The 24,853-nt window shown below is 42.9% G+C and overlaps 1 protein-coding gene across 5 annotated transcripts in view; it reads left to right on the top strand.

Annotated features, from left to right (window-relative positions):
- The window catches only part of PCDH15 (protocadherin related 15), a 264,399-nt gene that overhangs the window by 222,200 nt on the left and 17,346 nt on the right, over nt 1-24,853 (top strand). For 3 of the 5 annotated variants that reach the window (XM_062496847.1, XM_062496842.1, XM_062496845.1), the window contains exons 26-30: nt 328-543; nt 3,933-4,021; nt 14,291-14,467; nt 19,864-20,082; nt 22,869-22,979. In XM_062496847.1, coding sequence (XP_062352831.1) covers nt 328-543; nt 3,933-4,021; nt 14,291-14,467; nt 19,864-20,082; nt 22,869-22,979 — 812 coding nt within the window. Of the gene's footprint in view, nt 1-327; nt 544-3,932; nt 4,022-14,290; nt 14,468-19,863; nt 20,083-21,993; nt 22,003-22,868; nt 22,980-24,853 lie in introns of all 5 variants that reach the window. The other 2 variants (XM_062496846.1, XM_062496844.1) reach the window with 1 other exon arrangement.

Here is a 24,853-nt window from a genome sequence, read left to right as displayed (position 1 = left end):
CAGAATTAAGCAGTTCTTGGGTATTGTTGCAGACTTGAAAGTCAACTTATATTTTTCTACTTTTTAATTTTTTTTTCTTTCTTCTGGAGCAGTTTAATGCCAACAGAGGTGGAAGAAATTGCTGGAAACGCAAAACTGAGTGCAGCAGAGCTAAATGAAGCATTTAAAGTAGCTGCCATATCTGTGCTCTGGGATCTAATGTTTTAAATGTCAGAGTAGCAGAAATTTGCTGGGCCAAGATGTAACTTTATTTAAAGGACAAGGTTAATGACTCCTTCTATGCATATTTACCTTGTTTGCCTCTGCTTGTTTTGTTTTCCCCATTAGGCCAATGATAAGGACACTGGGAATTACAGTGCCATGCAATACAGGCTCATCATTCCCCCCATCAAGGATGGCAAGGAAGGTTTTGTGATTGAGGCTTACACGGGGCTGATCAAAACTGCCATGCTGTTCAAAAACATGAGGAGATCCTATTTCAAGTTCCAGGTCATTGCCACTGACGATTATGGCAAAGGACTGAGCAGCAAAGCAGAAGTGCTCGTAAGTATCAGCCAGGGATGATTATTATTAAGGAATAATTCCTGAGGAAATTCAAATAAGAAAAGCCATAAAGTGCTTGTGCTTTTTTTTTTTTTTTTTTTTTTTTGAAGGCAGTGGAATAAAGCTATACATTTCTTAAACCAAAAGATTTTGTGACCTGTTGGTGAGAGTCCAGATGTGGCTCCAGGATGATCAGAGGGATGAAGCAGCTCTGCTGGGAGGAAAGGCTGGGAGAGCTGGGAATGCTCAGCCTGGAGAGGAGAAGCTTTGGGGTGACAAAATTTTGGCCTTCCAGGACCTGAAGAAGCTACAAGAAACATGGAGAGAGACTCTTTACAAGGGACTGTAGTGCCAGGACAATGGGGAATGGCTCCCACTGCCAGAGGGCAGGGATGGATGGGATATTGGGAAGGAATTGTTCCCTGGGAGGGTGGGCAGGCCCTGGCACAGGGTGCCCAGAGAAGCTGTGGCTGCCCCTGGATCCCTGGAAATGTCCAAGGCCAGGTTGGACTTTGAGACTTGGAGTAGCTTGGGATAGTGGGAGGTGTCCCTGCCCATGGCACTGGATGAGCTTTCAGGTCACTCCCAACCCAAACTATTCCATGATTCTATGATTCTGTGTCCCTGCTGGTCATGTCCAAGTTGTTGGTTATGTTAAGGAATAATTTTGGGATGAGAATGAACTTCTCAGTCCCTGAGAAAACAGGATTTTAGAGCTGGCACCATCTGTAGGCCTCAGGCTCATGGTTTTGTGCGGTTCAAAGAACATTGACTTAATCCAGCCACCGAAACCATCCAAGCTAAATTTCCTTAAAACCTGTAAACTTGATGGATTGGCTCAATATTAGCATAATGTGAAAGGGATGGAGTGCATTATCCACTTAATGGGAACACTGTCAAAGGATACGGATGAGAGCCAGAATCCTTGGTGTGGTGAGTTCTGCAGGAGTTCACCAAATAAACATAAATGATTTCACCCTCATGCTTGACCTCCCAAAATGATGGGGCATTTTCAAATAATTTAGGCACTAATGGGATATTAAAATATAGCCAGAAGGAATTGACATTAACATTAGAAAGTGAAAGATGTCTCATTAATTTATAGAGGTTTCTTTATGATGTCTGGCTGAGTGATGAGCAGTGAGCCCAGTTGCTTTGAGCAAGGCCTGGAAGCTCAGAGGAGCTGGAGATACAATTCCAGACCAACCCCATCCTGCCTAGAGCACTGGCACATGGACATGTTAGAATGAATCCATGGGAGGCACCAGGATGATCAGAGGGATGGAGCAGCTGTGCTGGGAGGGTTGGGATTGTTCAGCTTGGAGAGGAGAAACTCTGGGGTGAGCAAATTGTGGTCTTCCAGTGCCTGAAGGAGCAGACAAGAAATACAGAGAGATAATTTCCAAGGGATGGAGTGCCAGGACAAGGGGGAATGGCCTCCCCCTGCCACAGGGCAAGGATAGATGGGGTATTGGGAAGGAATTGTTTCCTGGGAACATGGGCAGGCCCTGGCACAGGGTGCCCAGAGCAGCTGTGGCTGCCCCTGGATCCCTGGAAGTGTCCAAAGCCAGACTGGATGGGACTTGGAACAGCCTGGGATAGTGGAAGGTGTCCCTGTCAGATACCTGTGAGTTGACTGTTTCCATGTGATGGAGTTTTCCTTCTCAGCATCTGTGAGATGAAAGAGATACAAGAATTACATTTTAAAATGAGTTTGCTGCAAGGAAACACCTAAAGGTGCTGAGGAAGTGTAGACAGTGGATATTTACTATCATTACTTGACATCGTGGATATCATCTTTATGATGTCATAGATATCATCTTTAATCAAATGTTTATTGGGGTTTGAGGAGGTTTCAAGCCCCTCCTCATTCAGGTCCCAGCTACTCCCAGGAATCTATTGGTGCCATATCACAATCAAGGGTCTTTGTAGGCTCCGCCTTGCTGGATTTAAACCTGGCAAGTGCCTAATGAGCAAAGCTTGGGATCAAAGGGATATCACTCATGAGCTAGAGGTTGCCAACAATTTTCTGCTTTGCCTGCCTTTACAAATGGGGATAACAAGCAAGTTAATGTTACCATGGAAACCTCAAATGTCGTTTGATTTTTGTCCAACACCCTTGGTTTCCTATAGCTTGTCATGAATGTGTGTTTAACCCTGGTTTTCTACATGAACAAGTGATGATAATTGTGATTTCTTCCATATTAAAAGAATTACTGCCTTTGTTTTTTGTGTTGCCTTTATACTGTTTTCAGTTCCTGGGTGCACAGTCATTGCTTGAATTGGCTAATGTAATTAATTCTATTAAATTAATCATTGCTTTCCAGTTCTGTTGCATGATTTTAGTCTAAAATCTACTTGTAGCTCATTATAATTCTGTGTTTCTTACACAGAAGCCTGTACGTGCTGATCACGGCATCTGATGACATTTCAAGAACATTTGAATATTTAAAGTTGAATTAAGCTTCAAAGCTGGTGAATCAGTGTTTGATGTGAAATCACATTCAGGCTTTTCTACTGCTGTGCTTCCAGGACACCTTTTTTTCTTTTTGGAAAATCAGGGCTTGTTTATTTCTTTTCGAATCAACTAACCCTTGATTTTTAAATTTATCAGCCTAGTTTTCTAAATTTTCCTCCACAATCCTCTACAGGATCAGAGTGGTTGGGTTCATAGTAAAAAAACAATAATTGCCAGATATCTGCTCTGAGGTCGCTCCATACCTCAGTGGAAAATTGAAATTTAATTTTATTCCAACAAAGCACACAAGTATTGAGTGAGTTAGAAACTTCTTTTTCTTTTTCTTTTTCTTTTTCTTTTTCTTTTTCTTTTTCTTTTTCTGAAAAAGCTCATTTATAAAATGTGCAGTTTTATGATAGAAGGAGAAGCTAAAACAATTGGAGATTAAAATAAAACCTCTCACTGATTGCTTCAATGAAAATGAACAATTTCCTTCCTGATTTTCTAACAAAGTAACATTGATTTTGTTGAATTAATCCTGAATTTCCATTTCCCTTGTTGCACATTGCGTGGCTCCAAGGGAAGATTTTCCTGGCATCCAAATCACCCAAATGCTCAGAAGTAATTTTGAATACACCCCGTGGGAGATCTGGGATTCTCTAAGTCAAGTCTATACTGAGAGCAGCTTTTTCTGTCCCCACCTTAAAAATCTGTAATTTTGATACAGACCTGGAAACACAATTCCAGTTAAATCTTTGATGCCTACGGGCTTTGGCTGCAAGATTTCCCAGCTGTCCTGTTTGGAATTAAAAGGAGAAATCTGGATATCAGGGCATGGTGTGGAAGCAGGAAAGGAATTTTTCTATTGCTGTTGGATGGGGAGGGGACTGTGCCTGGCAGTGCCAATTGAATTTCCCTCTTTTCTTTCCAGGTCTCTGTGGTCAATCAATTGGACATGCAAGTGATTGTCTCCAACGTTCCTCCCACCCTTGTGGAGCAAAACAAAGACCAGCTCATTGGGTAATTAATTTATTTCCTCTCCAAATATCAGACAATTCTCTGGCTTTGGGATTGGATGGCTCAGGGATTGAGGGAGGGTTTTTATCTGGTCAATAAGAGCCCCCAGACACCACATTAGCAGCAGCTTCCAGGGGTCAGGTTTGCACTTCTGGCTTCTGTTTGTAACACAATTTTCTCTACTTGCTGTCATGGAATTAGCCAATATGGGATAGAAAACACTGTAGGAAATAGTTATAACCAATCTCTGTCCTTCTTTTTGTCACTTCAGTCAGTGATGAGTGGCACTTCTCAGATTCCCACAGGTCTGGTGTCCATTCTGCTTGTTGCTGTCCATTGAATTTGAAATACCTTCAGATTGATGGTCCAATCAGTCATTGGAAAAGTGTCTGAGTGCCACATGTCTTCACTGGGCTAGGAAAAAAACCTGATGGATTTGTTCCCGGGGATTTGGGATATGTTCCCTTTCTATCCCTCTGTTTTGAGCCAGGTGTGTGTTGGCTCGGAGAGATTTGAACATCAGAACCACCAACGAAGTTTTTCAGGCAGTGGGCTGAACTCACAGGTTCTGCACTTCCAAGAACCAGGAATAACCTCCTGAAACAAGGAGTTTCCTAGAACCAAGAAGAACTTCCTGAAGGGAGGTATTGCCTATAAATAGGAATAATTTCCTAAAAGGATGTATTGCCTAAACCAGGAATGCCTTTCTGAAAGGAAGGATTGCCTAGAAGTAACTTCCTGAAAGGAGGAATTGTCTGGAAATATGAATAACTTCCTGAAAGGAGGGGTTTACTAGAACCAGGAATAACATCCTAAAAAAAAAAAAAAAAAAAAAAAAAAAAAAAAAAAAAAGATAGTGCCTAGAAATAAGAATAACTTCCTAAATGGAGGCTCTACTGAGGTGGGGTCAAGCTCTTTTCTCTGGTAGCAAGTGACAGAAGGAGAGGAAACAGCCTCAGGCTGTACCAGGGGAGGTTTAGATTGGATTTTAGGGAGAATTTCTTCATGGAAAGGGTGGTTTCAGCATTGGAAGGGGCTGTCCAGGCAAGTGTTGCATCCACATGCCTGGAAGCATTCATGTGGAATTGGCACACGACATGGGTTCGTGGTGAGCAGGGTGGTGGTGATGGTGGTTAATGGTTGGACTTGGTGACTGTGGAGGTCAGTTCTAACCCAAACCATTCTGTGATTCTGTATTTCACATTGGGCAACGCTTTGGAATGAGCACACAGTTTAAAATACACCACAGTATTATCAGGTTTTGGGTTCTCCAAGTCAGCTTGGGAAGTCTTTACCTTCAGAACACCATGGGCATATCAGTGTAGCTGGAGAACTTCTCTTCCAAGAGTAAGTTTTTAAGGACAGCCTTTGCCAGAAGAATTACATCAACTTATTTTCAAATTGGCCCATTCATTCCTGAAAATATTTGCAGAGGATTAATATCTTAAAAATCATTTTATAGCAGTCTACAAAGGTCTGTTTCACAGAGAAAACTATTTATTTCACTGCTTTCTTCAAATGTCTCATGTTTTCCCCCTACATTTAAAAGATCACCCTCTCCGTGTTTTTACACAGCCTTAATAATTTATGCAGCCCATAAAAATAAAGTAAGAATTTGTGATGTTTTGCACATTCTTCCCTGTGCAACCACAGGGAAAGGGAAACTATTTGGTATTTCAGACCAAAGTAGTTTTGCCACTTAAAATATTGCAGTAATTTATAAAAACTTAATGTGTAATTAATTAACAGATAAAAAGACTATCATTAACCCTGTCTAGTGGGAGGCGTCCCTGTCTGTGGCAGGGCAGTTGGAACAAGATGATCCATAAGATTCCTTCCCAACACAAACCATTCTGTGTTCTGTGAATTAAATTAGTCACTATGCAGATTACTCAGCTCTTTCTCATCTCATTTTGGCAAATATTAATCCTTGAAAATAGAACATTTAGCCAACATTTGGTGAGAGGGAATGTTAGGGAAGGAGGTACGTGGATCATCTGTGGAATTACAGTGATTTTTCACAGTAAAATAAATAGTGGTTTAAACAACTTTGGAGGAGAAGTTATATCAGGTTCTATCATTTTCACAAGGAGTTATGAGGTATTTAGAATTATATAATTTGTTTTTTCCTCACTCAGCAAAGCCAGAGATGGGTGGGAGTTAATGGTCCACATAAAGGGAGCAAAGCAGGGAAGAGAAGATTTAAAGCGTCACTATTTGGAGCTTAGGAGGCTTTTTTCTGGGATACAATGGACTGCTCTTCCCTGGCACTTCCAGTAGGATCTTTTGTAGTCATTCAGTGTTTTCCTCCAACTGCTTTAATTTCATCAAGCTTTTCATATTCTCTGGGCTGCACATCAATGTCCCATTTGCCATTTCTCTTGCTCACTTTAATTATGGTTTCACAGAGACCACTTTCTGTCTGCTGCAGAAGGGACAGAGAAAATAGGCTGAGGCTTCATGGAAATTCCAGTGTATGCTTCTCTCCTTCAAAGAGGTGGAGACAGATGCCAGAGTGTTCTTGAAATATGGAAGTTTCAGGGAGTGCTGGTTTGTTGGGCAAGGAATGGCATTTCATGGAATCATAGCATATCCTCCACTGGAAGCAACCCAGAAGCACCCCACTCCTGAAATTCAAGTGGAATAAAACAGCCAAAGTGGTTCTCAGAGCATTTAATTATTTGATTTTCACATGGTTGCCTAAAGCAAAGCTCTGCCTAAAGTCAGATAAGCCACACTCCCTAGAAAGACCTGAGCTTCTCCCATCCTGCAGGGAAGAGAACTGTCTTGGGAAGTAAATTCCTCTGTACACTCCTGTATAGATGAGATATTACATCAGCTCCTCTGAACTGGAATAATGGAGTGGCTTAAAATGAGAGTTTGGATCAAATATAGAGAGTCACAGGATGGCTCAGGCTTGTTATGAATGGGCCAAGACAGCTCCTTTTTTAGGCCTTTATTAAAAGTCAGCTTTGGGTGGGGAACCCGAGGGGTCATGAACACCACTGCTGTTCCCACTGGACGACACGCAGGAGGAGGAATTCAGCTTTGCCAGACCACAGAGCTGGGGCTCCCGTCCTCACGACAGTCCCTAAAAAACCCTTGGTGCCTCTTGGTCTAGGATGCCACACCAGCCGAGTGCTGCTGAAGGCATGGTGACAAGGTAAAAAAAGCTCTGGTTGGTGATTTCATCTTCTCCACTATTTTCCCCACCTGGGAGTATAATTTTTCTTTAGTCTTAGGTGTGATACCGGCTCGTTGTTTTAAGGGGTTTTTACCACTGAATGGTATCCCACGAGCACTTGCTGTCATGCACCATTTTGGAGGGGGTAGTGGAGGTGGGCATGGATACAAGAGTAGGTACTGGGGCAGGGGAAGGGACAAACAGCTAGGAGCACTCACAATTTACAAAGACATAAAACGCTAACAACAAATAGTCAACACAAACAACAATTATGGTCAACTGGGTAGACACACATCAACACAAACAACAACTGGATGGACACCTTGTAGAGAAAAACTTGTGTCTGGGAATTTATTCCCCACAAGGCTGAAGGGAGCTCCGTGGGCATCTGGTGTCACGTCCGTGCTCCAGCAGGGCCATCCCAGAGCCCAGGGCACAGCACTGTGTGCACACAGCTCTGGAACAGCCCCAGGGAGGAGAGCCCAGAGCCTCTGTGGGCAATCTGTTCAGGGCTGGGCAGTGCCCAGGGAAGAAGTTGTGCCTCCTGTGCAGGGGGAATTGCTGGGCTCAGTCCCTGCCCGTGGCTCTGGTGCCATTGCTGGGCCCCCGCAGCAGAGCCCGGGCCCTGCTCGGAGCCCTCCCTGCACACAGGGACACCCAGGGCTGAGGGCCCCTCTCAGCTGGGGCTCCTCTCCAGGCTGGACAGCCCCAGCTCCCTCAGCCTTTCCTGGGCACCGAGATGCTCCAGGCCCTTCCTCAGCGCCGCAGCCTCCGCTGGCCCCGCTCCAGGAGCTCCTGTCCCCGCTGTGCTGAGGATCCAGAGCTGGACACAGCACTCCAGAGGTGCCTCCAGGGCTGGCCACAGGGGCAGGATCCCTCCCTGACCTGCTGCCAATGCTCCTCCTGCTGCTCCTGGGATATCAGGATCTCCAGGTCTTCCTTGTACAGTTCTCCAGGGTCTCTCCCCTCAATTCAGCCATGCTTTTCTCAGTCAGTTTTATGCTCTGAAAAGAATGAGTGCCCATTACCAGTGCCCCAGGTAAGGAAGATCCACGCTGAACCCTCTAACACAATGCAGAAGTGGCCAGGCAGGCTTTTCCCTGGAAATACAAACAATCAGGTGCTGATTCTTGGAGTTATTGCTGAGGGAGTATTTTGGAATATGAATGTTGAACCTTCCAACTTAATGGTTTGCATATCTAAAACTGACTGCCATCATTCTTCAAAGGAACTCTACTTAATGCACAGAAACTGTGCTGCACTTAAAAGAGATGTTATAAAATACCACAGCAGTAAATACTGCTGTAAATTATAGATCATAATATACAGCACATGTACATTCCATATCACATAAGATTTTATGTCTAATCATAGCATATGAGACAATAAATTTTATATCTCAGAGCTGGAACACACAGTTCTCTCTTCAGGGAAGTGTTTTAGACGTAGATGATTTCCCTGCAGTTGTGTTTTTTCTTCTCCTCAGCCCCCTGAACTGGTAGAAAACGAGCACATCTCAGCTGCAGGGTGTAAATCACTCAGTCTTGTTCCTTTTTTCACAGGAGAAGTCACATTCTGGTGCTCACTTTATGATTTTTGCCAGATAATTACTAAATTAAGGCTAATTACAGCTGACTAGGCTGTTTGCCTGTTGGGGTAGTGACAGTGGCCTTGCCCTTGGCCCTCTCCACAGGTGGCACTTGGTTTCCTGCCCTTTATGAAACATTTCTGAGACACGGATCCAGCTGTAGCTGCTTTGTCCTTTACCCTTTACCTCTCTGACAGGAACATTTTGGGGTCACTTTGCTCCTGCCTCTCCACTCTACCTCCCCTCCCCTTTTTCTGTCACTTCTTCACACTGTAATGTTTCATTCCAAATTAAATTGCAAACTTAGAAAAGGAATAGATTAGATAATAACAGAATTTATTTAATTAGATTAAATAGATACAATCTGATTAAATAAATAGATTAGGGGGACATTTGTCTCCTGTTTCATGTCCAGCCAGTCTGGCTTTGCTGGGAGAGCGTCCCAGGGCTTGGTGCAGTGTTCACAGAGCCTTTTCCACCCTTCCTCCTGAGCAATCAGGATGATTAATAACTGCAGGCCACCTTTATTAAGTTGGGTAATAGAGACCCAAGATTCTCCAACCCCAGCTTTTCCACTTGCTGCTTGCCCTGGCAGCTGGGAAGCACTGGTTCAGTGAGCTCCTGCTCTCTGTAACTCCTGGTGTTATTGTGGTAATGGATCTCTCCAAAGCTCACTAATGCAGTGGATAAAGCTGTAAACTCCTGCTTTCCCCAGGAATTGCTGACAATTGCAGGAAAAGCCCTTTTGTGCTGAGATCTGGAGATTGTCCTCAGGGCCAGAGGGGAAATGTCTCTGGGTATTATTCTTTGAATGAGCGCAATGTTCCTTCTGTGGTTGGGACAAATGAGGCTGAAATAAAAAGTTGGAGTGCTTGTAGGTGTTTTGGAGAGCAGGATTTTACAGGATGAGCACAAAGAGAAGGAAAGCAACTTCAGCAGTGTGTAGGAAAGCAAATTTCCTTTCTAGTGTGCAAACCAATCTGCTTGCAGTGGTGCTGGAGTGACAGTGGGACTTGAATCTCAGAGGCCTTTTCCAGCTTTAATGATTCCTGATTCTTTGCTTTTATAGGATTAGGATAACTGGGTATAAAGGCATTGGCTCTGGGTTATTTTCTAAATATTATTAACAATATTATTACTATGAAATATTACATATGTAATTCTGTGCAGAGGGAATTGTTTCTGTGCTGCTTCTTCTGGCTGGACACGTGTGTGACAGAAAAATAACCTTTGTGAAAAGCTGTTTTATAAAAAAGGGATGTTTTTAGGGTTGGAATAAACCCTAGGTACTACAGTATGAGCAGACCCTTAGCTGAGCTCTATTTGTGTTGTAATAAGGAATCTGGGAGCTGGGGCTCCAGTGTATCCCCCCAAATCTATCACTCACTGCACCAGAAGGGCTGAAATTGGTCCTTGTCTCTTTGGGAAAGTACAGTTGAAAATCTAGTAGTTTCATTGTCAATTATTAATCTCACAAAGACTCCACACAGCCAGAATTTGGCTGAAGTGGAGCAGAATTGAGGAGTTAATTAAAGCACTTGCAAAGTCTGTATTGATGCTGATGGAGAGGGCTGGATGCTCTCCACTCTGCATGGTTGCCAAATTTCTATTTTCAAATACCTAGCATACAAATTAATCATTATTATTGCACCAGGTTATTTTTGGGAACTGGAATTTTGGCCAAAAACTGTGCAGGATATTGAATCTTCAACACTGCTCACTCCAAGTCTTTGATAATTTGAGTCCTGAAGGAATGTTTGGGGGATTTTTTGTTTTCCATTTCTTAAAATATTTTATGTGCTCCAAAAACACAGTAGGTTGTTAAATTCCTAAGTAACTTCCTGCTGTGATGCCAGGGTGAGCCCCTAAATTTAATCCTGTGTTCTCCAGGATCTTGTGTGCCTAGAAAGTGATACAGAAACCTCAGATATGGATATAAATACATGGACATGGTACTGAGAGCAGGCTGGGAATGTGGTGCCTTATCCCAGATTTTGGGCTTTTATCTGCTGCTTTCAGGGATGTTCTAGGAAGTACCAGTTCAGGAGTGCTCTGAAAGCCCCTTCCCAGTAACTACAGGGGATGTGCAAGAAGGTTGGAGATGGGATTTTCACAGAAGTGGGAAGTGATAGGACAAGGGGGAATGGCCTCCCACTGCCACAGGGCAGGGATGGATGGGATTTTGGGAAGGAATTGTTCCCTGGGAGGGTGGGCAGACCCTGGCACAGGGTGCCCAGAGAAGCTGTGGCTGCCCCTGGATCCCTGGAAGTGTCCAAGGCCAGGTTGGACTTCGGGGCTTGGAGCAGCCTGGGACAGTGGAAGTTGTCCTGGCCTATAGCATGGGTGACACTGGATGGGCTTTAAGGTCCCTCCCTACCCAAACCATTCTGGGACTTCATGGAACAGAATTCCCCAGCCAAGGGACAGTTCAGCAGACCAACACCCCTGTATTGTTTTGCCTTTCCATCTGTTTTGCATCTAAATATGAAAAAAAAATCACCTCAGGATTTTCAGGGAACTTTGGGGCTCAGGACCCCTCAATGACAGAGCAACTCCTCTTGTCCAGTGTCACTGATAGGAACTGGGAGAGCTGTGCTAATGGGGAATCATTGGGAGGCATTTCCATCACAACTGAGCAGCTTCAGTGGACTTGGAGCAGTTGGAAAGGCTCATCACCTGTTCTGCTCCTGATTGCACCTCTTACACTCCGCTCGGGGGGATGGGAATGACCCTTCTGGGATTAACAAGTGACATACTAAATTTTAATTTTAATTCTGCTGATCAATAAGCAGCGTGGCGGATGAAGTTGTTACTTAAAAGTAGGAATCTAAAAGAAATGTGGCTTTTGTGAGTACCACTACAAGCATGTGGCCATTTCCAGGGGAGTTCTAAAACACTACAGCGTTCCCAGCATCACAAGTTCAGCTGAAGGATTTTTCAAACAATTCTATGGGGAACTGCCCTATTTTAAAGTGAATTATTTAATTGCAGCTCTTCAGTCTTCAGTGTGATTTGATTCTCTACTTTCACCTAAACATGCAATTTGTGTGTTTCGAATTGAACACTGCTGCCATTCTGCTGTGGGGACTTTGTGGAGTTTCCCACAATGTCAGTATAGCCAATGGCTGCAATGTACCCATTTCTCAGGGAGTGATATCACAGAATTCCTGAATGGTTTGGGTTGGAACAGACCTTAAAGCCCATCCAGTGCCACCTCCTGCCATGGACAGGGACAGCATCTACTATCCCAGGCTGCTCCAAGCCCTGTCCAACCAGGCCTTGGACACTTCCAGGGATCCAGGGGCAGCCAGAGCTTCTCTGGGCACCCTGTGCCAGGGCCTGCCCACCCTCCCAGGAAACAATTCCTTCTCAATATCCCAACTGTCCCTGCCCTCTGGACACATATTCCCTGTGTCCTGGCCCTCCATCCCTTGTCCAAATATTCTGTTTGTTCTTCAATTTTAATAATGTTTTAGACAAAGATATTCTCAAAGACAATGAATTCCAGCAGGATGCCAGGACTTTCTGAGGATGGCGAATGTTGTTACTGATTCTGCCAGAAGAGACCCTACATTATAACTTTCAACCTGATGGAGCAGTTCTGTCTTGGATGTAATGAGACTTCTGTACAAGGAAACAGAAAAGGACAAGGGGAAACGGCCTCAAGCTGTGCCAGGGGAGGCTCAGGTTGGACAGCAGGAGGAATTTCTCCATGGAAAGGGTGCTCAGGCCTTGGCAGGGGCTGCCCAGGGAGCTTTGGAGTGCCCATCCCTGGAGGTGTCCAAGGAAGGGCTGGACGTGACACTCAGTGCTCTGGGCTGGGGACAAGGTGGGCGTCAGGCTCAGGGTTGATTCTGGGACACTGTGATTCCATGAAAAGCATCTCCTGCAGCAAGAGAAGATGATTAAATGCTAATTATGGAACCAAGTCCTTTACATATCTGTTCTGCCTGACACCTTGTGTTGAACACTCTTCTAAGAATGGTTGTGGTTTCTTTTTAGCCATTTACACTTCCATCATGTTTGGTGGGATTTTATAATAATCTCCACATCCCAGATTGGTCCTGTCAGACTTCCCCTGGGGGAATTATTGTTGCTGAGGTGTCTGTGACAAGTTCTCACCTTAGCTGCCAGTGCAGAGCATGCCAGAAGCAGAGATAAGCAGAGTTTTCCATATCTGCAAACAACAGGAGAGTTTGTTCAGAGGACACCACTCCACAAGCACCATGTCAGCCAATCTGTATCCCTATTTTCTCTGCAGTAATTCCATATATTCACTCTTCAGGTATGACCTGACTCTGACATACTTGAATTTTTCAAGGTCTTACAGAAAAGCTTAAAAGCTTACAACTGGTTTTAAGGGCACACTAAATTTTCACACGAAGCGATGTTCCTTGGATAAATGTGAATCAGGAGTCTTGACAAATCAGGAGCCAGTGAAAATCTTGTGTCAGGGAAAAACCACAACAGCAAAAATGTAACCTCAGCAACTGCCGAAGGTTTTGTGTTAAACAAGTGACACCTTAAAGTCACTGATGTCCTTTTTTGTGGGAGGTGTGTCTTCCTCCACTCCCTGGTGCATCCTTGGTGGATCAGACAACATATCACCTGTAGCTCCCTTGCTTTTGCCTCCCAGCTCAGCTATTGCTTTTTGATTTTCTGATTATGTCAATTAGCCCAGGAAATTCTATGTTTTCTTACAGGTTTAGATGGAACATTTACGTTTCCAAATGTTCTCATTTATTTCTCCCTCTCTTTTTTTTTTTGCCCAGAATTGATGATATTTGCATTTATGCTTTTGTTTATAAAACTTTCTGGTCCCATGTTGGAAACCTTATCAATCTTTAGCAAGTCTGGTTGTTGTTTTCATTTATAATGTTGTTATCTCTAAATTCTATCAGTCTTTCTTTCTCCTGCTTGTGGAATCCTGCTGCAGTTTATTTGATTTTATTTCCTGTGGTAAAAGTGTCAGCCCAATATTCCAATTTCCTCCTGCCTGTAAAATTTGGTGCCTTTTGGAGCAGCAGGTGTTGCAGCCCCTGAAATGTTGTGTGATATTGGAGGGACAGATGAAATATCCCACCAAAAATCGTTGAAGTGGTTGTTTCTCTGGGTGAAAATTTATGGAATGCACCCTGTGGGAGGCTGGAATGGAAGCACTGGAATAATATAACTTAATAAAAGGCTGACAGGAGGATTTTGTGTGAAATATAGGTGGTGATTCCTGTGAGCAGTTTAAAACTCTACTGGGGTCATAAATACAAAGAGCTCGACTTAAGGACACAATTTCTGAAGACCTCTCTGAGCACTGCTGAGCTTTTCTCAGCAGTTCAGCATTTCAGAGGTTATGTGGAGCAGCGATTCCTTTTTTAAAGTGCTCTGAAGGTCAAAATCCTTCTCATCCTATGGGTTTTGCCTATCAATACCTCATTTGGGCTGGGGTCAGTGGTGAACAGCACAAATCAATCACTGCAGCTTTCCAGCTTCATCTTCCCTTTAGGATTTTGGAACGCTACGTCCAAGACCAGATTCCAGGGGCTACAGTCGTGGTGGAATCCATCGGAGCACGGAGGTTTGGGGATGGATATTCTGAGGAGGATTACACCAAGTCCGACCTCATGGTCTATGCCATCGACCCACAAACCAACAGAGCCATCATGAGGAACGAACTTTTTAAGTGAGTGTTTGTTTTGTTGATCTCCCTCTATTTCCATGGATTGTTTGGGAATCTGTTGGTCTGTTAGAAACCGGTTCAGCATAACGGGAGCAGAAAAATCCATTGAAACATCTGCTGCATGGATATCCGCTATGGAATACCTTGGGAATTTGCCACTTCCTAGTTCAGTCCAGTGCCTTGGGCTAAATTGTCCCAATCCACATGATTCAGACATTGTCACCACGACAGTTTGTAATAGATTTTCTCTACCCTGTGGAGGAGATTCCAACTGAAATTCCTCCAAGGAATTTCCTTCCTATGTACCCAAAGTCCTGTGTGATCTTCAGGCTTTGGTGCTGCAGCATTGACCTTCAAGCTTCCCACAGTTTCTGTTTGGAGCATGAGTCAGTTTTTCTTTTCTTTGGAAAAAGGGAAGGGAAGGGAAGGGAAGGGAAGGGAAGGGAAGGGAAGGGAAGGGAAGGGAAGGGAAGGGAAGGGAAGGGAAGGGAAGGGAAGGGAAGGGAAGGGAAGGGAAGGGAAGGGAAGGGAAGGGAAGGGAAGGGAAGGGAAGGGAAGGGAAGGGAAGGGAAGGGAAGGGGTAGTTTGCACTTCATGTAAAACAGACTGGGACATGACCCAGTGCTTGCCTCCACACAGGAGATCAGGCTCTTCAAAATGCAAATCAAGTTCTTCTAGAGGAAAAATAACTTTTTTGGTTGGAGTTTTTTTTATTTGGTTGGTTGGTTGGTTTTTTGTGGGTTTTTTGGTTGGTGGTTTTTTTTGTTGGATTTTTTTTTTTTTTTGTTGGCACGTGTTCCCCCTTGATGTTGGTTTTCTCTCAGTGAGAACCCCACCAGGCTCTTCCCATGCTGAACACATCTTCAGAAACATGGCAGGAAAAGGCTGCAAACCACACCAGGGAAATGGGCTTGGAAAAGGCTTCTTTTCCGAAGCTCCTTGAGGACTGTAGGTGAACCACGGCGTAGGAAAATTCTGCAGATACTCAGATTTTATAGGCTAGGAAAGATCCCTGGGATCAATCTGAGCAAGTTTGGGAACTCCCCAGATTAATTCTGCTTGGAACATATCTATCAGCAAAGCAACTGCACCAGAAAATCCAATCAGCTACGACCTGGGTGTTGTTATTGCAGGTTAAATCCCTGACAAAAATTAGGCCTTTTGTCTCTTTTTTTAAATTTTTCCAGGCTCAGTTTTATTATAACTGGGTGCTAAATTAAAGCATCCGTTGGTGCTTTTAATTTCTGGGTCCCACCAGGGTCATGTTCACATCATCCTCTGTAATTTTATTCTTGAGAAGCTCTGCTCTGAGCTACGTTTTAATTCTTTTAATCACCTAAAGTTTTCTCTGAACCCACTCCAGTCTTCCAGCATCATTTTTCTGAATTGGGAATATAAAATTTGGAAGTTTTATATAAAAAAATTACGTGAAATATCATTAATAACAATAACAGCTTTCAGAGGGGTGGTGATAGAGCCTCCTTCCTTCTCCTGGCATTTTTTTTGTAGGAATCCCAATGGTCATTCAGTCTTTTCAGGTCTCAGTAATGCTCTTGGTGTTTGTGGTCACTTGTCCAGTATTGGTCATTCCCAGAATGGGGTCATCTTGTGATATTTTCCCAGTTTTATTCAAGATTCTGACACCCTTTTCCTCCTCCCTTTGGAAAAATCTCAGTAAATCCACTACTATCAGGATATGAAAACCAGCTGTTATCAGAACAGGGAGGTAGTTGGCTCTTTGAATTAAAAATAAACTTTGACTTTCTTTGAATGAAAAATAAACTTTTCCCTTTGCAGACTCTCTTCATGGTCATAAAAAATGCCCTTCTTTGTTATGGCACCCTTTGAAAATATTGGAATTACTTTTTAGGGATGTTCAGGTGTCCAGTGAAATACCCAGAGCAGAACAGAGCTAAGATGGGTTAAAAATCAGATTTTCCAACAGGAAGAGGGATTCATCTGAGAAACAGCTTCATTAAAATGCTCCCTGTGACTGCACACTCAGCTTTTTAGGGTTTTTTTTTTCTTTTCTTCAAAAGCTTTTAAATATTCAAATCAGCAAAATCCCAGGGAATGCTCCCCTGGCTTTAAGGTAGAGGTGAGCGACTGTCAGCTCACTTGAGTAAGGAGACAGACATATATAGCTGGAGTTCCCAAGTTTTCACTGGAAAGTGGGAGAATCTTGGGAGATTTGGGCCAGGGATGTACCCAAACCTACAAGGATTTTAAGCTCCTGAAAAGATAAAGGTCCCTCTTGGGAGTTTGATTTCAGAGGGATGGCTCAGGGTTCTTCCCTCCATGGTCAGAGGACACTTTAGCAGTGGTTGTCCCCTCACTGGGAAGCCACGAATCCCAGCCACTCTTCTGTCAGCCAAGAATCTGCTCTGGATCTGGCAGAAAAGGGATCAGGGGGAGAAAGGATCACTTCATAAACTGGATATGATGAGAGAAAAGTGAATAAGTCCAAACGAAACAGAACATCCTGTTTTGAACCTTTAATTACCAATAAGGAAGATAAATTCCCGCAGGTGATTTTCCAAGTGTTCAACAGCTCCATGATGTATCCAGGAACAGCAGCACACCTTTAGTGACTTCTGCCAGCTGGGATTTTTACACAGCTCACCAAATGATTGTTTATTGGATGATACCTGTGGCTTTTCCAGAACAGGCTTTTTTGGGAGCACCTGCTGTGTTCCTCCTTCTAAATCAGAGTGGATACTCTGATTTAACAGAATTTTTTGTGAGCCTGTCACTGTTTGAAAACAATTATTTGTGGAGGTCAAATGTAAGGGGAATTGAGGATGAAGTGGAACAGTAGGTGGAGAACTGCAGGGATACAGGCAGGAGTCAGGGATCAAAACCCAAAGCAGCTGGAGTTGGGAGAAGAGGGTGCACACAGCAGCTCACCAAGCAGCAGCTGAACAGAGTCACAGCTGTCACCCTGAGAAGCAAACCCCACTGAACCAAAGCATGGGGCTCCTGTAATCCATTATATTAATCCTACAATAATTCCAGGAAAATGTTTGGCTGGAAAACAAAGGCATGATTTAGAATCCACGCAGCAGTCAGTTCCAGGGGGGAAAAACCCATGTGTCCCTCAAGATATGTAGAATTTTCCCTGTCCTGTACTTTGTAAAACTGAGACACAATGAGAGATTTTTCTTTCAGACTGTTATGATCGCTTACCTGAAGTTTTTATTCATCAGGGATCTCATAAAACAGAGTCATTTAGGTTGGAAAGAACCTCTGAGCTCATCAGGTCCAGCCCTTAACCCAGCACTTCCAAGGCCACCAATATACCAGGTCCTCACATCCACACATTTATGGAAGACCTCCAGGGATGGGCACTCCAAAGCTCCCTGGGCAGCCCCTGCCAAGGCCTGAGCACCCTTTCCATGGAGAAATTCCTCCTGCTGTCCAACCTGAGCCTCCCCTGGCACAGCTTGAGGCCGTTTCCCCTTGTCCTGTCCCTGTTCCCTGGAGCACAGCCCGACCCCCCCTGGCTGTCCCCTCCTGTCAGGGAGTTGTGCAGAGCCACAAGGTCCCCCCTGAACCTCCTTTTCTCCAGGATGAGCCCTTTTCCCAGCTCCCTCAGCCACTCCTCCTCTGATTTTTGCTCCAAATCTGTCTGATTACACCACAGAAATGGGTCTGAATAGTACCTGTACTTCACTATGTCCTCCCTCTTCCACAAACCCCTAAAAGACTCTGAAGCCACTCAGATAATTTCCCAGACTGAAACGTTCAGCCTCCTTTCCTATCTTTTAAAGGGAAGAGGCTTTGATTTATTGGAGCATAAAAACCAGTTGAATCCAGCAAATTCCTCCTGCATAAATTAAGTGAAAAATGTCCCCTGTTAAAAAGAAACTGTGTGATGCTCCTGCACAATGTGTCAGGTTCCATCACAGAATAAACGCTCACGGCTGAGTTACGAACCTTTTAAAAAGGCTCTGTCGGGAAAATGCCAACAGAATTTCAACAGAGAGATGGTTAAAATCACCCAGGGACTTAATGCTGTCCTGCTGGGAAGGCTTCTGCCAGCTCAAAGGGTGTGGGACATGCACCACTGACATCTAGTGGGCAGCAAGAAAATGTTTGTATCCGCTTTATGCCATCGTTTAGGTTGGAAAAGGGAATTTTTTTTCTCAAGTACTGAGGAAACGGCTCGTGGAAGAGTCAGGAATGGGAATTATTCTTCCAGACACCTTTGTGAGGGTGGGGGTGAGCAGCTTCTTTGCCCTCAATATCGTGAAACCAGCCCAAATTCGTTGTTCAGGATGAGCTGTTTTGCTTGTGACAAGATCCAGTTCATCCATTACGCACCCAGAGCAGAGTGGATTCTCCCCAGAAATTCTGAAATAAAAAAGCAGGGACAAGAAATGCTATGAGGATTTATCAGGAAATACATCTGAGGGGAAGTCAATTGTAAGAAATTACCACCCTTGAAGAAATGGTCTTTGAGGTGTGGAATTTCTGTCTCGTGATCAGAGTAAGGAAATCAAAGCTATCTCAGGCTTTCCTTAGACATTCAGAGTTTATACACAAAAATATTTTTTAAGTTTTTTATTATTATTTTTATTTTAAGATTTCTGGAGGGTTTTTTCCTCTTGTCTTTCCCCAGGAAAACCACTGTACATGTAAGGACCTGGAATTCTTCTATAGTTGCCACATTTTAGGATCCTCCATCCTAACACATCTCCTACTTTGGTCTTTGGAGCTAGGCAGCTTGTGAGACACTCAGTCCTCCCTTCCAGAGTGATCCAAGGATTTTTATTTTCCTTCAGAAGCTAAAGCCTTGGACAATATATTTTTTGTTCAGCCAGCCAAACAATTTCCCTAAGGAGCTGAGAAAATCTTACAATTGCCTGATTTTGAGATAACAGCAACCATAGAATCATTTAGGGTGGAAAAGACATCTGAGGTCATTGAATCCAACATTCCCCAGCACTGCCAAGGCCACCACCACCCCATGTCCCCAGGTGCCACATCCACAGGTTTTTTTAACATTTCCAGGGATGGTGACTCCACCACTGCCTTGGGCAAGACCAAGGTGATCTTTTGGACAGAGTCCTTAGGGATGTGTCCAGGAAGGGTTGGTTGATCCTTGGGATCAAGCAGAGAAGGAAAAGCACAAAGCAAGGCCTTTGTGATGCTAGCAAGGACTTTGTGCCCCTGGAAATCAGGATAAGCTCAGCTCAGCCCTCCTTTGTAGTGTTTAACCTGTGTGCTGGTGTTGTCGACACTGGAATTGTCCCTGGCCCAGGGATTACAGGGAATTGCCGCCATTCCAAAGCCCACAAAGGAGACATATGCACTTTATTGGACTATTAACCTGCTGTAATTACAACTCTCTTCATGAGCTTGGCCCTAACATTTGGGGTGGTTTTGTGCCATTGAAGGTTCCTGGATGGCAAACTGTTGGATATCAACAAGGAGTTCCAGCCCTACCTGGGCCAGGGCGGGCGAATCCTGGAGATCCGCACGCCGGACGTGGTGGCCAACGTGAAGAAGCAGGCGCAGGCCGTGGGCTACACGGAGGGGGCACTGCTGGCCCTGGCTGTCATCATCATCCTGTGCTGCATGCCAGCCATCCTCATCGTCATGGTCAGCTACCGGCAGTGAGTACCCTCCTCCTCCTCCTCCTCTCCCAGGGCTTGTAACCCTGTAGTAGAGGCGCTGCATTCCGTAGCAGAGCTGCCCCAGCGGTTACTCGTCATCGCGAGATTAATTTCTATTTATTATTGCCTGTTTCTATATTCTATATGTCATGTCTATGTTTCTATTGTGTAAGTTAATTTCTGGGTTTAGTCCCCCTCTCACCACAAGGGTTGCTCAGTGCTTGGGGTGATGAACACCTCAAGTGCATCCTGGGCTTCCTAACACGGCGTGGGATTTTTGTGCCAAAACACCGGCTCAAAAGCCAGGTGTTGGACACAGAAGTGAGGATTCAGAGCTGAATTTCATACAAAAAGAAAAAAATATTGAGGAAAAAGGTGCTTTTTCAAGAAATTAATAAAAACTCAAATTAGAGGTTTCCACTTTTCCACTGTTTCTGCTTAAATCCTAAAATATCTTTCCTGAGCTTCTTAATTGCAAATGTTTCCTGGGGAGTTGATTTTCTGCCATTTTAAGGCAACTTCAGAGATTTTTTTTTAATTTTCTCTTGCTTCTTATACACTGAAAAGATTCCAGTAACTGACTGATAAATTAATTCAAATCAACATCTGCAACAAGTTCCTCTCAACTAAAATTTTCAGGTCTACTCATATTTAAATCACTGCATTTGGACTTAAAGGCTCTATACCTATTAATTTATTTATATATATATATATATTCATAGATTTGTTCTCTAATTAAGTATTACATTCATAAATTTATATATACATTATGTCCTGGTTCACAGATTTATAAATCCATTTATTCACTGATTTATTCTTTAATTAGTGATTATATTCACATCCCCTTTTCTCCATTTTGGGTGAAGAGAAAAGCCTTTTCAAGAAGTTTGGAAGGGCTTGACCAACTTCTGCACCATTGGGATGGCAGATCATTCCCAAACCACTCTTCCCCTCCCAAAATTCTATGGAAAATTTTCTTCCATGAGCCAGTTCATGTTGCAATTTGTTGGTGGCTGCCATCTGAATTGCAAATTCCTTAAAGAAAGGGAGCAGCCTCATTTTTCCTTCGCATCTGTTAGATTATCCAAACATCATCAATCTCTTTTAGGAGCTCTCGGGAATCTGCTTAAATTAGTTTCATCCAAAAATCCCATTTTTCCCATCTAGAAATCTGACTTGGAGTGGGATTTATAGCAGCCCATTATGAATAAATTGTATTTTTATGCAGAATGCCAAAGAAAATGAAAGGAATTTTAGATTTAAATTAAAATCCTGAGCCTCATGGTTTATTTTTGCTTTCCAGTCCTTTTCCAAACGAATCTCGGTATTTTTCCTATAATATTTCTTTAGTAATAAATCTAAAAATTACTCCTTTGAAATCTAGTATCTAGCACAAACCTGTAAGGTACTTATAAATTATTTATTATTTATTAATCACAAAGAATGGCATCTTCTAAATAATAACCAAAAATAATGCTTCTTCATTATTAAAAGTATTTTATATACAACTGAAATATGCTAAAATGGGAAAATAAAAATAAAATAACAATCATATTATTTATATTGTTATATAAAAATAATTAAAGAAACAATTCTAAAAATGTGCCTGCCTAAGAAAAAACAGGAGAAATATTCATGTTTTCATGTCTTGTTTTCATTCCCTGCTGTAATTCGCATTTCTGCTGACTACAGAATTGTTTCCAGAGGATCAAAAATGCAGCCAAATGCTGTTCAGCTCTGGAAGTTCTGATTCTTTAAACAAGTCATTAATTCTGGAATTTGATGTGTGGAATAATTAAGTAGCCTGTAGTTTATTACTCCTGTTAGAGTCATTGTTATGGGCAGTTGTTGGCAGCAGAATTTATTTAACCTTCCCTTTTATCTCTTTTTTATTTTTTTGCAACCAAACAGATTCAAAGAGTAAGTATTTATTTCCAGCTTTGTTTCTTCCAGCTTCCACAGGAATACTGAAAAGTTTTTCCTTGACAGTTTTTGTTAAATATAAGGTGTTTTTGTAAATTCCTGTACTGAACTTGCTCCGGAACTCCTGGTGTGATGAGTTTAAAAGTGATTTATTTTTATGGCTACTCGGTGTCACTGGGGTGTATCGGCTGCATCACCCTGGTGGTGCTCCACACACAAGGAGCTGTATTTTCTAAACAGAGAACAGAAATTTATTCTATTCCACAGTGATTTTATTCCGTATGAAATTAAAAAAAGAAAAAAAAAAGTGTTTTTTTAATAAAATAATACTAATTGAACAGAAATTTCCCAGCCAATTTCATTAAGAAAAATGAAATTAGTTGTGAGTGGTCAAGGGGGAGTGGCTTCAAACATCAAACAGAAAGAAGCAGGTTTAAATGGGATATTGAGAAGGAATTGTTCCCTGGGAGGGTGGGCAGGCCCTGGCACAGGGTGCCCAGAGAAGCTGTGGCTGCCCCTGAATCCCTGGAAGTGTCCAAGGCCAGGTTGGACTTTGGGGCTTGGAGCAGCCTGGGACAGTGGAAGGTGTCCCTGCCCATGGCAGAGGTGATATTGGATGGGCTTTAAGGTCCCTTCCCACCCAAACCATTCCGGGTTCTGGGATTCCACCAAGACAGGACAACCAGGAGCTGAAAAACCCAGGAGAAAATGATCATGTTACTACCTCGATGAAGATAAAATCCAGGGACGTTTATTAACTGCTGGGCAAGAATATAGAAAACATCTCATTTTGGCTTTCTTCTGGGGCTTGTTTTGGGGTGTTCCTGATGAGTGTTTCTCCCTCCCCCCGTGGCTCTCCAAAGGCGACAAGCTGAGTGTGCCAAGACTGCAAGAATCCAGATGGCTCTGCCAGCAGGAAAACCGGCTGGAGCAGCGGCCAACAACCTCTATGAGGAGCTTGGGGACAGCACTATGTGAGTATTCCTTGAGATCCAGCCAGAAAACCACTGCCCTGGGCAACCTGGGATGGTGGGAGGTGTCCATGCTCATGACAGAGGGTGGAATGAGATGGGTTTTAAGGTCCCTCCCAATCCAAACTATTCTAGGATTCTGGGATTCAATGAAATTGCTTCATGCATTCTCTGGGCAAAAGGTTTTCTTCATTCTTCAGCTGCTTGGGGTTCTTCAACATCCGAAAAAAAAATAGGCTGGCTCTGGAAGAAGGGGAAAAAATACAATTTAATCTTCTTGTAATAGATGGGGGAACCTTTAACAGACTTTAAGTGGGCTAAAAGGTCTCACCAAATGGTATTCCTAAGAGCAAGATCCTACAGCAGGTCACTGCTGCCAGGATTGGTCACTGCTGCCAGGATTGGATTCCTTGGCACATCCAGGCCAGCACACCACATTTTCCAAAGCTGTTGACTAAACACATCTGACAAAATTAATTCTTATTCTTTGCATGCATTTGAAATGGTAATTCCCTGAAAAATGCTGCCCCAAAGTCCCCATTTCCTATAGTAAGAAATGTTTGGTTTGTTGTTGTTTTTTTTTTTTTTTAATCTTTGCTCTAAATTTAAACCTGCTTAGATATTGAAGTTAAAAGAACTATCAAAGCAGAGAAACCCCTGGTAGCTCAATAAACTCATCTTTTACCTCTTACATGCTCATAAAATAATAATTTTGCAAGGCTGCCTTTCTTTCCATGCCTCTGTAAACCTGAAGTTAATGGACTCCAATAGCAATTTAACTCTCAGTAGGAAAATATTCCAGCCAATTATTCTTTTTCTGATACTGGGGGGGTTTTGTTTGATAAGCTTTGCCACACTTCCTCATCTCTGTTTATAATTGAAAACCAAGGAGTGCTGAAGGGCCCAGCTTGAATAATATTTGGAGCAGGTAGAGAGTGAGTTGATGGTGGAAATGAGGATTGCTCCGTTTTCAATCATTATTTGTTTTGCCCAGAAAGTTGAAATTTTCCAGCTGCTGTGATGGAGTTTATAAAATGTCACAGGGCCATGACAGAGCTTTAACTCTTGAACAACTGGGTGCAGTCTGCCTGTGGAATAATTCCAGAGCTTGAGCTTTTCTGGGTAAATAAAGGTCTAAAAAATGCTGGGAGCAGGAATAGTTTCTCTTAAGGGCTGAATTTTTGTCTTTTGCCTTTGTCAAGTTGTGTTTGGGCAGGAAGGGAGGAAAAACGTGTGGAATAAAGTTTTTTAGCATGGGACCACTTCTGTTTGTGAGTCACATCTGTACCCTTATGCAAGGGGGTGCAATTTGGATAAAATTCAATTTTTTTTACAATAAACCAAATTTATGCTGAAATTAATTATGTAATGCTAAACCCAGAAAAAGCCTTGTTGTGCTTTGTTCTATCTGCAAAGGCTTTTTGGGGTTTAGTACTGTCCCAAAGAGATGCCACTTCCCAAATCTGTAGTATTGACTTTGAGGCTTAGCATTATGTTAATTTAGACCAAAAAAATAGTCTTCATTGCATGAAAAAAGGTGCTGTAGTTGGAATATTTTCTCTCAGATGTCTTTGCATACAGCCAAGGCTTATCTGTCATGCTGAGGAACTGATTAAACACAAAAATCCTTCAAAGATACATCGAAATCCATAGGATTTGCAAGAAGATAACGGGCTTCAATAAATATAATTACAAATTAACGTTTTCTTCCCCATTAAATATTTTACTGCAGGGCGCTGGTATACCTTAGGAAATTCTTATTTGGGAAAAATCTTTTATTGCAATTTTTCATGAGTTTTAGTACTTTATTCCCTGGTTTAGTTGTCCTAAGTCTGTCATCTTTAATTTGCAGAGTCTTGTTTTCTTTCTTTGGTGTT

The sequence above is a fragment of the Cinclus cinclus genome, chromosome 7 (assembly GCF_963662255.1).
Source record: "Cinclus cinclus chromosome 7, bCinCin1.1, whole genome shotgun sequence".
In the NCBI taxonomy this organism is placed as follows: Eukaryota; Metazoa; Chordata; class Aves; order Passeriformes; family Cinclidae; genus Cinclus; species Cinclus cinclus.
The sequence above is the reverse complement of the archived record's forward strand: the minus strand, read 5'-3'. Positions and strand labels throughout refer to the sequence as shown.